Source organism: Leptonotus elevatus, chromosome 11, assembly GCF_054856555.1.
Source record: "Leptonotus elevatus isolate MCC_2025b chromosome 11, RoL_Lele_1.0, whole genome shotgun sequence".
Lineage (NCBI taxonomy): Eukaryota > Metazoa > Chordata > Actinopteri > Syngnathiformes > Syngnathidae > Leptonotus > Leptonotus elevatus.
In genome coordinates, this window is record NC_141249.1 from 22,773,798 (window position 1) to 22,790,675 (window position 16,878).

The following is a 16,878-nucleotide window of genomic DNA, read 5'->3' on the forward strand; positions in this document are numbered from 1 at the left end:
AACTGATCTCGTCCTACCCGTTATGAGTAAAATAATGTTAGCAGCATCTTTTTGCAATGAGAAATGCCGACATTATTATTGCTACTGCTGATCTTCCATCGAAAATAGTCAACATCCACATGATAACGCGCGAGGTCCTCACTGAAGGTCAATTATTCACTTCAGCTCCTGCGTCCTGCTTTATTGTGATTGTGATTCTATGCGGGGCGCGCGGGTGACAAAGACGTCCATTGTGTCGTTGTTTGGAGGCCTCCCAAAAAAAGACTAGGTTAAAATTGTGCAAGCAGACACGCGACACGCCGCTGACCTGTTTTGACTCATCAGCTGATGTCAAGCATTCGCTCGGTTGTCTCATATGTCGTTTAAGTGTCAGCGGGCTTCGGTGGATTGACACGTAATTGCAGCAATTTGCCTAACGAAGAACAAGTAATCTGATAATCTGGATGTAAGGTTGTTGTTTTTTTTAGATTGGAAATGTAAAATGTGTTCTAAGGGGGAAAGGAGCCAAATTTGCACTCCTAAAATCGGCGCTAATCCAAAAGGATTGCGGCGGAGGCCACATGTTTCAGACGGGATAAGGAGTTCCGCGGCCAAATTAAACCAAGACTTAAGACGCCGGGATCATCGTACACGAGGCAGACATGAACAGGAACCGGTGCCAATTCCGGGACTTTGACCAATTTCATTACGTCTTAATTGATGTCGTCGATGTCGCTTATCCGAGGCAGACTGGCAAATTAATTTAGCACACAGCTAATGCGCCGTGGTTCTAATTGGACGCATGTCCCCGGCGTCTTGTGCGCTCACGACGTCGTCGGAATTGAGTGTCGCGCCGGCATCATCCTTGGGTTTTTCTTTTGCTTGTTTTTTTACTCATTTGCTCTCAAAAACGTATAAATATGTTCTATTTTATATATTACCAGTGTCCCAAAGACAAATGTATACGTTTTTTTTTTATGTTGTTGCTTTGATGCAGCCTCTGAACTGAAGAGAACGGTTGAAGCAATGGTAGTTATTTCAAAAACGGCCAGCAGGTGAGAGCAGAGTATAAGAGATCAACTAAAGCCATATTAAAACAAGCCGTTTTCCCCACAGTTTTAAATAGATTTGTGAATAATGATGAAACTTAGCTACATTTTAATGCTAATCACTGCAAAACGGAAATAGAAAGAAATATACTTTTTTTTCCTGATGAAAGAAGAGACTCTAATCTTTCTTTTGGTAGGTTTCGTGTTTTTATAGAAATAGAATAGAATATTCTTTCGTTTATTTTGTGAATATTATCTCCATAAAATAAGAACTGTGCTCTTATTTCAATAATATGATCACTTTTTAATTGTAAAATATTACTCTTTTATTCTTATAAAAAAAACTTTTAATGCAGACAAAATAAGTCGATTTTTGAAAGATTAGGACATTTTTTCTTGGTAAAATATGACTATCATAATATTTAATTCAGAACTTTTTCTATTTGTTTATTTAATTACATTATGGTTATGTTTCTCAAAAGTAGGTTACTTCGTTGGCATTTAATTTCTATGGCATTTAGGGATGATGCATGCTTATTAAAGGGATACTTGACTCATTGAGTCATTTTCAGGAGAATATTTTGTCCAGAATTAATTTAATAACTTCAGTATTTTTCATGTACAATTAATACCTTTAAAAACTATTTTCCCACTTGTTGTCGACGGATGATGACATCACCTGCACTGAGGAAGTAGGGAACGACCAACCATAGCTCACCTGTTTTCTGAGCCATGATTGAACCGGTGCCATGAATATGAGACGGGACTGTGAGGGTCCTGCAACTCAAAAGTTTGGGAACCCCCGTTTACATTCGGTTAGTCAAGAGCAGAAAAATTGACCTATATTATTTTTTCCCTCCAAAATGAGTTCAACCATTTCTCAAAGCCCCAAACCATGTTTTTGTTATTCACAAACATCCATGTGACAAAAAAATGAGCCGTCACAAGGTCGTCTTTTTTAAAACAATTAGCCCTCCGGATCACCCAAGCTAAACGGATTTCTTGATAGGAAGTGGCCCATGTTGCGGCGCTGATCAGACCAGGCGATGAAAAGGCTTGAATAAAAAAAAAAATTCTCTTAAGTTTAAAAAACATCTGACAAGCTCTTTTTCCTTTAAAACTTACTTGAAGTTGCGAGTAAACTTACTAATTGCGCGCTCGCTTGTGTGGTTAAGCGTTTGCATAAGCGCTTTTTTCGTTCCTGCTCCGAGGCGAGGTTGACGAGCGACTGTTTGGTCGCGGTCCCTGCCGCGCCTCGCCGGGAGGATTGACGGGAAGTCCACCAGCGAGCGGGCCCGTGGAGGCCGCTCATTCACGCCCAGCGGCTGGCACATCAATACGTACTTTAGTTTGTGTGTATTAGCACAAGCCCTTGATGTTTCTTTGCCTTGCGACGGCAATTTTTTTATGCCCAGCGATGGCGTCTGATGACAATCAGTTCACAGGAGAAATAAAAGTGGAGTTTTAAAAACTCAACAAAAAGGAGGATTCATGCTTCCTTAAGTTGGCACTTACATTGTTGGCCGACCACGTTAGTGTACCAGAAGGAATATTGTCATAACTGAAGAATTTTGAACATTTTGCCCCCAAAGCCAGTTTCAATTTCTTTACAATTTGGCTGCCATGTTTTTCTTGAGTTCACGCCACCCACAAAAAAAGTCTTAAGCCACAGGAAGTTGGCCATTTTGCTTCGAGGTAGCCATTTTCGGCGCGTTTCCAGAGGTCACTAAAAATAAATCTTCAGTATTGGGAAAATTCAGCCCACAAAGCCGGTTTCACTTAACATGAAATTTGGTATGCGTGCCTATCATGAGTTGACCCACAAAAAGTCTCAAGAAGGCTGCCATTTTGGTTTGAAGCAGTCATTTTGGGTCACTCGCTGTATGTAGCACCTCATGGAATTTTTCAAAATTTGCACCTCCAAAATCTGTTTCACTTAAATATAAAATATGGTAGCGTGTCTATCATGAGTAGGCTCACAAAAAAAGTCACAAGAAGCCATGCCTGAAAAAACACAGGAGGTTCACCATTTTGGTTTGAAACAGACATTTTAGGTTCATTCCAAAGGGTCACTAAAAATAAGAAACCGACTACACAACTTTAAAAACCAGTTTCACTTAGCAACATGACATTGGATAGTAGGACTGGGTTTAAAAAAATAAAAAATAAATTTTAAAAAATCAATATCAAATCGATTTTCCTTTCCCAACTCAATATCGATTTATAAAACTATGAATCGATTATTTAAATATCTCTTTTTTTCCTCCATAAATTCTTAATAATAAACTTGAATTTTAAAAGGTGATTTTTTTTGGGGGGGGGGGTCATGAAATTTAATGTTCACATGAACTTAAAAGTATTTTCTTACATTTATGGAAGACATGACCTACTGCACTTTAAGACAATTCATTTTTAGTTTATGTTTACAATTATTGTATTAGAATTATGAAAATATTTTCATCTCATCCTTGCTGATGTCAATGTTTGTGTAACACTTTAGTGATTATAACACGTGCTACTTTCATTAATAATTAAATAATTAATAAACTAAATCATTTGACCAGATCCAAATTGAATCAAACTGAACTCTTGTGAATCGAAATCGAATCGATTGAGGAAATTAGAATCGATACCCAGCCCTATTTGGTAGACACTGTCAAGACTAGACCTATAAATAAGTCTCAAGAAACCATACGCGGAAATGTCTACCATTTTGTTATTTAGTGGCCATTTTATTAAAGTAATTTTGTCCGTTTCCAGGAGTCTTTCAACGGCAAACGAGCCTAATAGCTACCAAATTTCAAACAGGCATACGACGACCTAGGTTGGCGCCGCTAAATTGTGAAACGTTTTGGATTTAGTCATTGTGAGCGAAGCATGGCGGGCGGCGAGGTCGCCATGAAACAGGAAGTTGTAATAACTCCCAATTAAACGCTTTCATTGGGTAAACATTGAAGTAACACTTTATGTAATTTAACTGCACTTTCCCAGCATGACGGCAGTCCGCTTCATGTTGTGACACATTCTTTCCACACACACAGACACAAACACGTACGTACGTACACAACTACGCGTGCACCCCCCCCCCCCCCCCCCCCCCCACACACACACAGTCGACACACATAGCAGCCGTCATTTGTTTCAACCCGTCTCAAATATTCCGATAAGGAGTCTGGCTGCTCTTTGAAAAGCATTCACCTTTTCTGCCAGCATTTTCTTTTTTTTCTACTGCTACAATAAAATAATCCGCCTATTGTTCCCCCGCTCAATTTCTCATCCAGAGGGAATTGTCTTCTTTTTTTTCAGGGTTTTCTTGCTTTTTCACATCTCCAAAGTACCCCAAAATCCTCCTGCCTCGTCTGCACTTGAGGACAAAAATGTCATAAATCAGTCTTCTGTACGGATCTCGATAATTAAGAGCACGCTTAGCTTTTATTGTCTTTTTTTTCGCCTCTCCGGAATAAAACAGATCCTGTAAATATAATCATGTAAGCTCCAAAAATGAAAAAATAAAATAAAATAAAATAAGAATAATAAATAATAACTTGGAATATTTTGTCTGACTTGTGGGTCAGGAATTGGTCAAATAGGTGCTCTTTATTTTGCTTAGCATTGTTCTTTATTCCAGAGGATTGACGAGTATACACCGTATTGACACGCTATTTATTTTACAAGGGTCAGTTTTTGAGGAATGTGCATCATCATTACACATTGTTAATATTAAATAATAAATAAATTCATGACAATTTTTTTTATGTTTGCTCCATTTTTAGCAGTAAAAAGTTGATAACTTCAATTCTGTTTCATGTACAATTAATACCTTTAAAAACAAATGTTTCCACTTCCTGCCGACTGAAGATGACATCACCTGTGCTGCGGAATTAGGTAACGACCAATCATGGCTCACCTGTTTTCCGGGTTCGGTAAGCAAACCGAGCCATTCGTTGTTACCGACTTCCGCAGCACAGGTGACGTCATCTTCAGTCGACAGAAAGTGGAAACATTTGTTTTTAAAGGTATTAATTGTACATGAAAAAATAAGTTATAATTATAGACAAAATTTTAACTGCTGAAAATGGCTAAACTATTTATTTTTGTTTTTTGAGAGGAATGGGACTTTTTTGGGCTACTAGATTATTAGTTTAATTGTATTCATTTATTTATTATAAGTAATTTTATTCTGTGTTCTATACAGTAGAAAATAATAGAAAAATACCTTTAATTTCATACAATTTTAAGTAAAAAATCTACATTGGGAAATACAGATCTTACTTTAAAATTATCTGTCATTAGTTTTTTTTTTCTAATTTCGTGTATCAAAACGCAAAAGTGCTAGTGGTATCGGTGATTGGTATCGGTATCGGTGACTACTTTAAAGAAAAAAAATTGGCATCAGACATCTCTCTATCTGTGTGTGAACACCCTTAAAACTGCTGGGCTTATTTTGTTATTTTTAACCCATATTGTTTTTTGGGGGGGGGGTTTTTACTCATGTTGGGTGATTTTTTTTTAACCTGCATTTGTTTTTTACCTTATTTTGGTGCTTCGTCCTTAAGCTTTTCTCTTGCGTAGCAAACTGCAGTCACGTTTTCACACATTCACAGCGTGCCTCTTTTTCAAATGACTGTGTCTATCAAATTACGTGTTCCATTACTTTGTATTTGTGTGGATTTTTTTTCAGGCTTTTGTATGCTTGTTCCGCTTACTCTGCGCAGCTGAGTAAATCTACTCCACTTTATGAGTAAATACGGTGATTTTAGGATTGATCAGTGTATCTCGCAGGTCAATGTTAGCACATAGTATGAAAAGTGACAGCACGTGTAAGCGTCTGCAGACGCTTGTCAAAAAGATAAGACGTCTTTATGAGCACATTAATCCCTCCTATTTATTTTTTGTTATCAATCGTCTGATGTAAAAATGGGGATTAGCATAGAAATTAAGAGACAAGTCAATTTGGCGCCGCGCCGCGCCGTCGTCTTTGTCTCGCCTTGCTCCTTTCTGAAGGGGGAAGGGGAGGGGGGGGGGGGCAGGGGGCGCTTCACCGAGGCCATTAGTGGGGTCGGTCGCTTCCAAATCTTTTTTTGGGGAGAACTTGTGCCGATTCCCAGCGGGAGGGAACGCGAGAGCCAGACGACGACTCAAGATGACTTACAACAGATTTGCGGGTTTAACTTGTCGCGATAGATTGATGCCATGTAGATCATCGGCTCTTCTCAGCGCACTTTTAGATGGAAATACTGATAATATGTAGAGCAAAAAGAGGAATGAAACAGGTTTTCAGCGCTCGTCGACAGAATGTCCATAGAGGATTGCGATGACGAGCTTTGATGTATAAAATAACCGGTAATTAATGACTTGGTTGGCTCACTGGTTAATTTTTGCTGTCCAACTAAAAGCATGTACAGTACCGGCATCTCCAAAATGTGTCAAAAAGTGTATTTTTCATTTTGAGTATTTTTGTGTTTATTTTGAATTTATATGACAAAAAGATGGATGGATTCTTATTTTTTTTATTGTTAATTTATTGCTGCTGCACAAGAAAAAGCATGTTATCACACAATTTTGTGCTGTAATGTGCACTTTCCTAGGGCGTTATATGTTTATTACATCTCATATTTACTAAATGTATACATTGTCTTTACACTGTCACACAGTCCCACAAAAAGGATCCCTTTCCAACTTGTGTGTCAAAATGTGTTTATTTAAACTTACTTTATGCGCTGTATTTAATATATTTTAATTATTGTTTACTTGTTTTCTTAACCAAGGGCCCCGTTTATATTTTCATATTTTTATTTTGTATTTGTAAGATGGCCACTTATCTCCACATCATCTTATATATATTTTTTTTCCAACATTTCTTTAACATACTATATATACTGCCACTGTCCCAATTTTTTTTATAACATCTAAAAATAAAAATAAAATAAAATCTATCATAAATTGTACATAATAAACACATTTAATTATGAATAAATTATATAAAACTATGCACAGCAATACTCTTACCATGTAAAATCATACATAACGTTAGCATTTGTCACCCATTCCATACTGGAACAAGACGTCATTCATGCGTCTGTGACTTTCCCCCCGTCTGTGCCGCGCATGCGACGGCGTCCATTTTGACGTGAGCGGGCTTTGAAGCTGCGAGCGCTAATTGAGAGAAGAAGCAGCGGGAAGAGCTCCTTAATCGCGACGCTTCCACTCTCTTTATTGAGCAATTAGCTTCAAGAGGCTGCTCGCTCAACAAGGAATCCTAATGGGCTGCTTTAAGCGACGAGCGCTCTTAATTGCTTATCTCCATCCGGGGTGTCCTTTATGGATCCGCATGTGTCACCGGGACTAATATTGTACTAAGCCCTGTTTTTCCACATTGGCCTGTAACGCGATTGTGCAACTGTGTGAGTCCACATTTGCATGAGTGGAAATGTGATAGCAGGTGAAGAGCCTCTTGTGTTAGCCAAGTGGATTAGGTGGAATGCTCGATGAGTAAATGAAAGCTGTGAGTGGCAATGAATGAGCGGAGGGATGAGTTTTTCTGACTTTTCAGTTTAACACAAAATGGCCAACAATTTTGGGCTTTTGAAACTTTTTGGGGGGTGTCCTGCTATGATAGCCATGTACAGTAATAATGGGAGAAGTAAGATGGCCGCCCTGCCACTTCAACGGCTTGCACGGGCTATCCAGTAGTATATACAGATCAGTGAAAGGAACACAGGAGAAGTGACAATGGCGGGTGATTCCAGTACAACGCAAAAAATAACAAAATATTTTGTTGTAAAAAACGACTACGACGCAGCTATCCGCCATTGTTGCCAGACTGGCCCGGCCGATGATCGGTCTATCCGTCGTAGTGTTTACCTGATGGATCCGGGTCAGTGGCGTGCTTGTATGGGTTGAATTTGGGCTTGGGCGCCACCACCGGGGCAAACTTTTTGGGCGCCTGCTGCTGCGATACGGAGATGCTAGCGCTTCCCGGCGACGGCGTGGTCTCCATCCTGGCAGCCACCTGACCACCGTCGCCACTGTTGCCTGCGTTCCACATGCTTCTGGTGAGCAGACAGAAAAGAAAATCAACCATTAAGGGACTAGCATACGGTGGCTAACCCATGTTTAATGCTACTTCATTTGTATACCACTTTTCCACCTTACAAGGCCCTCAAAGCGCTTTACATTTTGACAACTCATTCACATACTGATGACGCAGCATCAGAAGCAACTGGGCTTTCAGTATTTTGCTCAAAGATACTTCAACTGACAGTCACTTTGGCCTGAGATCGAACCCGCAACCGCAGGATTTGCCAGACGACCACTCTACCACTGAGCCATGCAGCCCCCTTGAAGCTAATGCAGTAGTCTGCAGCTTTACTTTGGGAAATCTTGGTATATTTTCACGACAAAATTATCAATCTTGCCAAAATCAAGTTGTATATGTTAGAGAACATCAGTACATTTTTAATAAAAAAAAATATATTTTTAAAGTCATACATTGGAGGAAAAAAAAAAAAAAGGTTATTTATTTTTAGAATGAAAGTTTTATTTTATATTGAACAAGTGTTTCTGAGGAAAAAAGACAATTTCGAGAAAAAGCCATTAACTAATTTACCTCCAGCCATTTTCACTGAAGCAACCCCCTTTGCTCCCGGCTGTTTTACTGGATTTTGACTGATTTTGAAAGGCCCACAGAATATTGTGTTCTATTGCTACAAAAACATGGAACCTACCAAAAGAAAGATTAAAGTCCCTTCTTTCATCAGGAAAAAAAAGTATATTTCTGTTTCTGTTTTGCTGCAATTACCATTACAATATAGCTAAGTTTCATCATTATTCACAAATCTGTTTAAAACTATGGGTAAATTAGCTATTTTCAACATAGCCCTGGTTGATCTCTTTTGCTCTGCTGCCACCTGCTGGCCGTTTTTGTATTAACTACCAATCATTCAACCATTCTCTGCAGTTGAGAGGCTGCAACAAAGCCTTCTGTATGGCTCTAGCATAAAAGAACATAAAAACACGTATTAATATGTCTTTGGGACACTTAAAACATTTAATATAGAACTTATTTATACGTTTTTGGGTGCAAATGAGGTAACTTACAAGAATGAAGTATCTTTAAAAAAATATACACATTTTTAGGAAATCTCTTCAAGAAAAATATGTATATGTTATAAGAGACATAATTATAAAGAGCAAAGTATGTTTGAAGAAAAATAGTTGTACACCTTCAGGAATATTTATTTTCAGAAAAAGTCATAATGTTGTGAGAATCAAGTTGTATATTTTCAACAGAGTGAAAATAGTACAGGTATATTATAGAGACTAAAGTTGTAATCCTGAGAAAATAAATCTGAATATTTACCATGACAAAGTTCTACATTTAAGAGGGGAACATTTTTACAACAAATAGTTTCCAAGAAAAAATATTTTAATTTGACAAGATTAAAACCGTAATGCGATGCATGACATTAAAGTTGGATCTTTCGTGATAAAGTGTAACAATAAATATCCTACACGGCAACATTAGAGAATGTTTGGTTTTTCCAACAAAATATTCCTCACGCCCCACTCCAAGTAATTAGGAAGGCGCGAGACCCGAGTGAACTTTTTAACTATTGAGTCAGTGAAGAAGACAAGGAGAAGCAAGTAGTGATCCTGTGATCTTGACACCTTTTAATGTGTCCAAAAAGTCTGGAACAAGAAAACGATCAACATGACTTTGAAGTGCAAAACCTTTTGTTGCTCTTTTTCTTGAGCTACAAAGCCCACAAATCAAATGAAAAACAAAAGCGCACTCAACACAACAACAAGAGTAAAAAAAATAATGAAATAAAAACATATTGAAAAGTGTTGCAATGCTGCTGTAACCACTGGTCTTAGTTTTTGTTTTGACGCACTTCTCAAGCAATCTTGTTTGTCATTCATCCTTAATTGAACTTTTGCTAAGCTACTGTGGCTGAACTACAGTTGCTAAGATAATGCTAACACAAGCGACAACAATAATACAATATAGTTAGTTAGTTCTATTCTTTATTACAGACATTTAAAAAAAAATGGACGTCAAAGGCCCAGGGATACCAGCATGGACAACGTTAGCAATCAGCGTAGCATTATTTTGCTAGTTATTCTTTGCTTATGTTCTAGCAGTTAGTGTTACTCTATTACTACAACAATACATTTGTTTTTTTCCCCTACAATATTATGTGAATGATACTACAACTATTTCGAAATTGTTCAAATGTATTTTGTTTGCAGATGACACCACTTTATTTTATGCCGGGAAAAATTTATATAATGCGTTACAAGTAATAGAGAAAGGGTATAAGAATATTATGAAGTGGTTCAATGCCAACATAATACAAGTTTGACTTCTTTCTGTCCCCTTTCATTTCTTTTTCTTTTTTTTTTAAAGAAAGAATGCTACTGTTGCTAAGCTACTGTTGCTATGCTAACGAGCAAATCTAAATTAGGAATTGCAACTGTAGCTAAGTAACCGCAACACAATAAATCAAAGTAACTAAAGCAAATTAAGTATCAGAACTTCATTTGAGGTTAATCAGAGGCACTTTAAATGGAGGCAGTTGTGCACTGAATCCCATTTGACATGCGCTTGAAACTTGACACGTCCCACGGTGGTAAATAAGTAACTGTAGATATGTAACTAACTATGTAACTAAAGCAATGTAAAGCAAACAAAAATGTGCTCACTCCCATTTAATGAGTTTGAATGTGATTGGTTAATCGGCAGTTACGAGATGAGCGCACTTGTGCAAGCCCATTATCGCAGTCAGTTGTTCCACTTGCCTTTTCAAAAAGATTACAAATAAATAAATGGATAACTCATTTGAGTTGCACAGGCTGTAAGTCACAATGTTGGGAAACCTCACAAAATAAAAATAAAAATAGCATTTGAACAGGGGTGTGTCGATTTTTTATGTTAACTGTACATTTATGAATATGTAAACGAATGTAAGGTTCCAAATGGCTAGCATTGTGGCTCACTATGATGATGATGAAGATGCTTTTTAGTGACTGAATTGTTCTACAAAAAGGTTAAAAAAAATAAAAAATAAAAAAAAGTGTGTTGATTGTGTTGCTATCTGTCAGAGCAAAAGAGCAAAGAAATAAAACAAGCGTCTACAACAAGAAGTCTTTTTAACCACAAATCACATCAACTATTTCAACTATTCACACGCCAAAATTCCTGCCGTCCTCCTTCCCCCTCCTTCCCTTTCCTTTCCGTTTTCTTATCCCGGCTGCGACTGATTGGGGCCCACGCACAATCATCTTTTAATATCAGCTGAAAACCCGGCTCCTCACGTTTGACGCGGGATGTCTCACACCCACCTGTCCTTTCACGCCTTTCACAAAAAAGGAGCGAAAAGAAAAGGAAAATGATCTGAGGCGTGCGGCACATTCGACGGCGCCGCTTGCCACGCACAATGCGCGGCGCCGCGCTTTGATGGCGACGTGTACAATTGCAGCGTGTCGTCGTTTTGTGCTTACCGGGTGCTAACATGCGCATTGCGTACGCTCGCGATCCAAACATCTGTCTGTGCCAGAAAGTGAGGACGGCCATAGTGGTATAATGCATGACAGTGTGCATTAGTACGACGGAGTATAAATATATCGATTTTTAGAGAGCAGGGGCAATATTCTAAGAAAAAAACGTGTGTATATATATATATATATATATATATTTACACATATATATATATATATATATATATATATATTTACACATATATATATATATTTACACACATATATATATATATATATTTACACACATATATATATATATATATTTACACATATATATATATATATATTTACACATATATATATATATATATTTACACACATATATATATATATATATTTACACACATATATATATATATATATTTACACATATATATATATATATATTTACACATATATATATATATATATTTACACACATATATATATATATATATATATATATTTACACATATATATATATATATATATATATTTACACATATATATTTACACATATATATATATATATATATATTTACACATATATATTTACACATATATATATATATATATATATATATATTTACACATATATATTTACACATATATATATATATATATATATATATATATATTTACACATATATATTTACACATATATATATATATATATATATATATATTTACACATATATATTTACACATATATATATATATATATATATATTTACACATATATATTTACACATATATATATATATATATATATATATATTTACACATTCATACATTGCAAAAGCAAAAGTTTAAATAATCCAACTCTGTTCTAAATTTGTTTTTGCTTTTTATCAAAACAAAACAATTGATTATAATGGGGAATCATATTTTTGGGGAGGAAAAATACAGATTTTATTTTAGGGCCATATCGCTGACCTTTGTTTCTAGGACAGAGTAAATATTAGGAACAGTTCTCATTGTCAATCTCCATCACAGGCGGACTTGTTGGAAATGTCATGTTTTTACGACTTGCCAAGCTGACGACTGAGCGTATAAAGTTTGCGAGATACGTACGTGCCTCTTACTGCCGACGATTAAGAACAATTTCACGGTCGGTTTTCCGGTTAATCAAACAGCACAATGCCGCATTAAACAATCTCCTGCTTCGATGGAATATTTTCCTAACCCGTGATTCCTGTTAGCACAAGGCTACATGCGCGTTCCAACTTTTAGAGGGTCAGACTCGTTAAAAGTTGCCTTATCTGGAGACGCGCTAATGAAGGCATGTCCGAGGAAGATTACATTAAAAAAAATGGAGCGCGTGAGCGTGGACGGCGTGGATGCTTGACAACTATGTGCTACTACTCAAAACTACATGTTGACACGAATGACAATGAGGTGGTACGGAAGAGGATTGGGCCCAGTGAAGATGAAGAAGAAAAAAAGTTGGCAGGATTAAAGTCTGACTTTATTCTCAGTAGTAGCACTAAGAAAGTCAGAATTCTGAGATTAAAGTCAGAATTCTCACTTTAAAGTCAGAATTCTGTGATTAAAGCGAGAATTCTGAGAATAAAGTGACAATTCTCACTTTATTAAAAGAAAAGAAAAGTTGGGCGGGGTTATCACTTTATTCTCAGAATTCTCACTTCAAAGTCAGAATTCTGAGAATAAAGTGATAATCCTGCCAAACTTTTTTTTCCCTCTCTTCGCTGGCCCTAATCCTCTTCCGTAATGTGGTATAACAAGTACAAGCTACGGAATTTGTAGTGAAGACGACTTTTACATTAAGCCGTAACTCGTTTTTTCTGCAGCACTCCATTTTGGCTTCCAGACCTCATTATCCACCAATCAATCCATTTATTTCTATTGCAGACGACACAGATCAATTGACTGACTTCTTTCATCAATTGACGTCTTTCTGATGGGAATCAACTCACAAAAAAAGGCCACATTTCCACTGCGGTTAGCCTCTTGCGCCCCGTTCTAACCGTCAACTTTGCTATTTTTCTTTTTTCTCCCGCTTGTCGTTGAGGAACTCGCTGCAGGTGTTTCTCCGACGCATTAATCTTTCATGGCCGCCATGGAAGCCATCAAACAGAGACGGTCTGGTACACTGTCAAACGTGTTTCTTTTGGGCATGACGTGCTTTCTAGCAAGTCTTCAAGAAAGAGACATGAAACTGCCAGCCAAATTCCTTTCGCGGGATGTTTTGCGAAGATGCCGACTAGATGGGCCGCTGTCATACCGAAGAACATAACCCCACCCACCCCCCCCCCCAAAAAAAAACTTGTGTTTCTGTCCCGGGAGTAGAGTTAGCTCGCTCGGCTAGGCACCGATCAAAACATCACTTAAAACAGACACCATCCTCATACCGCCTCAACGGGCTGTGTGTGTGTGGGGGGGGGGGGCGGGATTAGCAATTACGTTGGGTGACGCAACAAGCGCGGGGGCCGCTCAGCCAGGCGAACGGAAGCTCTAAAAAATTCAACGCTCCCATCTAGCGAGCGAACCCGTGGCGGCAGCGGCGGGCCGCCTCGGATACGCCTGAATGGCTGAGCGGGCTAACGCGACATTACACAAACAGCAACGCACACTTGACGTTTTTTAAGCATTTCTCGACACCGGACCGCCCGACGACGACGACTCTTTAGAAAAGCCGCGAGGAGCAAAGAGTTCAAGTGATCGTCGTGGCTCGGGAAGGTTTTTGAGGAGGGGCTTTCCAAAGGCTGACGGTCGTGGTGGTTTGATAAAAGCATGGAGAGCTGTTTGACGTCTTATGGGTGTTAAAAGTTTAATGGAGGCGAGGCAAGAACAGTGTCAGACCACTGGCGAAGTCAAACACGGTGTTCTGAAACATAGCTACTGAAAACATTACATTCCAAAGCTTACATACGCCCTGACAACACTAAAAAAAAAGGTGAAATGGGAACCAAAATATTTTAAAATGGCAATCTTTTGCACGGGTTATCACAAAGTTCACGTACAATGACATCTTTTCTTCTATTCGTGTTGTTTTTCGATGTTGGCCCAAGACTGTTAAGACATTTAAAGACTAAATAAAACCACCTTAAAATCAATCAATGCCGTAAATGTATTTTTTCATGGCACAGAGGCAATAGTGTTCAAGAGGGGAGCTTGAAACATTGACAAGAAATAAATGTTTGTGCTTCCATCGTATTTTGTTCCCGCACAAACATGCACCTGTCGGTCTTCGAAGGGTCATTTGGGGAAACTCGAAACAGACCAGGTCATGTACAGTATGTGGATTTTAGTGCTGTCCGAGAGGCAACTTGAAACTGTCTTCCAAACAGTCTGCATTCCCACTATATTTGCATATGTTCCTCTAGCAACATGCACCAGTTGGTCTGAAAGGTCAGAGGTAAAGCTCCAAACAATAAGAGTAAAACATTATGAGAAGTATAATATCAGCGTCAGTGACCACTTCCATTTTATAATCTGTGCACCACCACCAAAAAATAATTATTATTTGCATGTCTTTCGTATCTCAATGTGAGGAAGAAAAGACATTTCGACGCCTATTAAATAATATTAAAAAGTACTTATCCCTAAACATGCATGGTGGGGATTAAGGCATATGCTTAAGACTGCGCACAGTCAGCGGTCTCGGTAATTCCACCTCAAGCATAAAAAAAATGGCATTATGTATTTAAAAAAAACAATTACAACATAAAATAGGCTAGCTATAATTTTTTAAAGCACTTTTATTTTAGAAGTAAGTTCACCCTCCCCCCCTCCTCCATATTTACACATTTTAAATAAAAAGTGTTCCTTGAGAATATGACACAAGAACAATTTTTTAAATATATTTATATAAATGTATAAAAACAGGGAAAACACCGAACTAAACATTTTTTAAATATGGATTTGTATTTATTTATTATTTTATACATATATTTATATAAATGTATAAAAACAGAAGAAAAAAAAACTAAACTTCAAAAATAATAATAATATAGATTTGTAAGTATTATTTATTTTATTGATCTATTCTTTTTTTTTTTTTTTTATGTAAAATCGTTCTTGATAAGAACTCGTTCTTTTGTTCATACTTCCAGTGTGCTGCTTTTCATAAATTTGCCCAGTGTGGTATCAATAAATGTTTTACTTTTTATCTGCATTGCGTTTGAATGTAATACATTTGTTTTGTTGATAGCATATTGACGTTAGCTCGACGCCACGAGTGTCTCCTTGAATGGAGCTCTTCGAACTTCTCCCACACCTCCTCAGGGGGCGAGAAGCTGTGACGACAAGTCTGCCCGGCGACTTGTGACACGCTTCACCTGCGACACCTGCGACACCTGCACGCAGTCACCCACGTGTGAGCTGAATTAGCGGACGGCTAACACAAAGCGGCCTCGACAACGCCGACGAGATCAAGCCGCAGGCTGGAGTCACCTTTTCACAGTGTCCAAAGCAGGTGTGGAAAAACAACAACAAAACTTTGTGATACCACTTGACTTTTGTAGTTGTAGCCACACTCAAACACTTGTAAAGGGTTGAAATTGAAGCTACATGCTAATGCTAATTGTTTGTGCAAATGTGACACGTACGTCTACTTGTAAATTAGGTTGTGGTAAAAGTACTGATTTTATTGTTCATTTTTTGAAAAGTACAAAAACAAAAAAAGGCACATGCAGGATCTCCGAACAACGTTTGGGAAGGTATAGAATTCTAGCAGCACTTTTGTTTTTGTTTTTGTTTTTTTACACGAGGAGCTCCCAGCAGCGAGAGAGCGCAAAGGATGCGATAAGGTCTACCCCGCTAAAGCCCGCCGCATAATGAAGCTAATTACACAAAGGATAACGAGAAGGTTAGTCAAACCATAAACACAAATACACATTTGTCCCCCGTTAGCTATTGTAACTGATAAGCATTCCAAATCTGATTGCACACTGAAAATGGTGCAAAGACATAACACACACACACACACACAATTGTTTGCCATTTTTTTATATAGTTTTTTTGTGCCAATATGTGATAACAGCACTATTTTACAGATGAAATATATCTATGATTTAATTAGATACATATACTTAATATGATTTAATTTCAGTGTATATGTAATGGTATTAAATATATTTAAAAATGCATTTCCTACATACAGTAACTACAACCTGATTTTTATTACAATATAATAAAATCTTATAACTTTTGACAACAAATAATACATTTATTTTGTTTAATTTTGCCACTGTCCAATAAAAAGCATGTATCTGCACATGTTTTCTTTTTTTCTGTTTATCTGAATCTCAGAGAATAATATTTTTTTTGATATTGTTTTATTTTCAGTCGTGGCACTAATATG

General features: G+C 37.4%; 1 protein-coding gene across 4 annotated transcripts in view; it reads right to left on the bottom strand.

The window, feature by feature from the left end:
• lpp (LIM domain containing preferred translocation partner in lipoma) overlaps window positions 1–16,878 on the bottom strand; it is a 119,094-nt gene that overhangs the window by 70,834 nt on the left and 31,382 nt on the right. For 3 of the 4 annotated variants that reach the window (XM_086090261.1, XM_086090262.1, XM_086090263.1), the window contains exon 3: window positions 7,893–8,080. In XM_086090261.1, the coding sequence (XP_085946387.1) occupies window positions 7,893–8,076 (184 nt within the window). In that variant the 5' untranslated portion in view covers window positions 8,077–8,080. The remainder of the gene's footprint in view (window positions 1–7,892; window positions 8,081–16,878) is intronic. The other variant, XM_086090265.1, reaches the window with a different exon arrangement.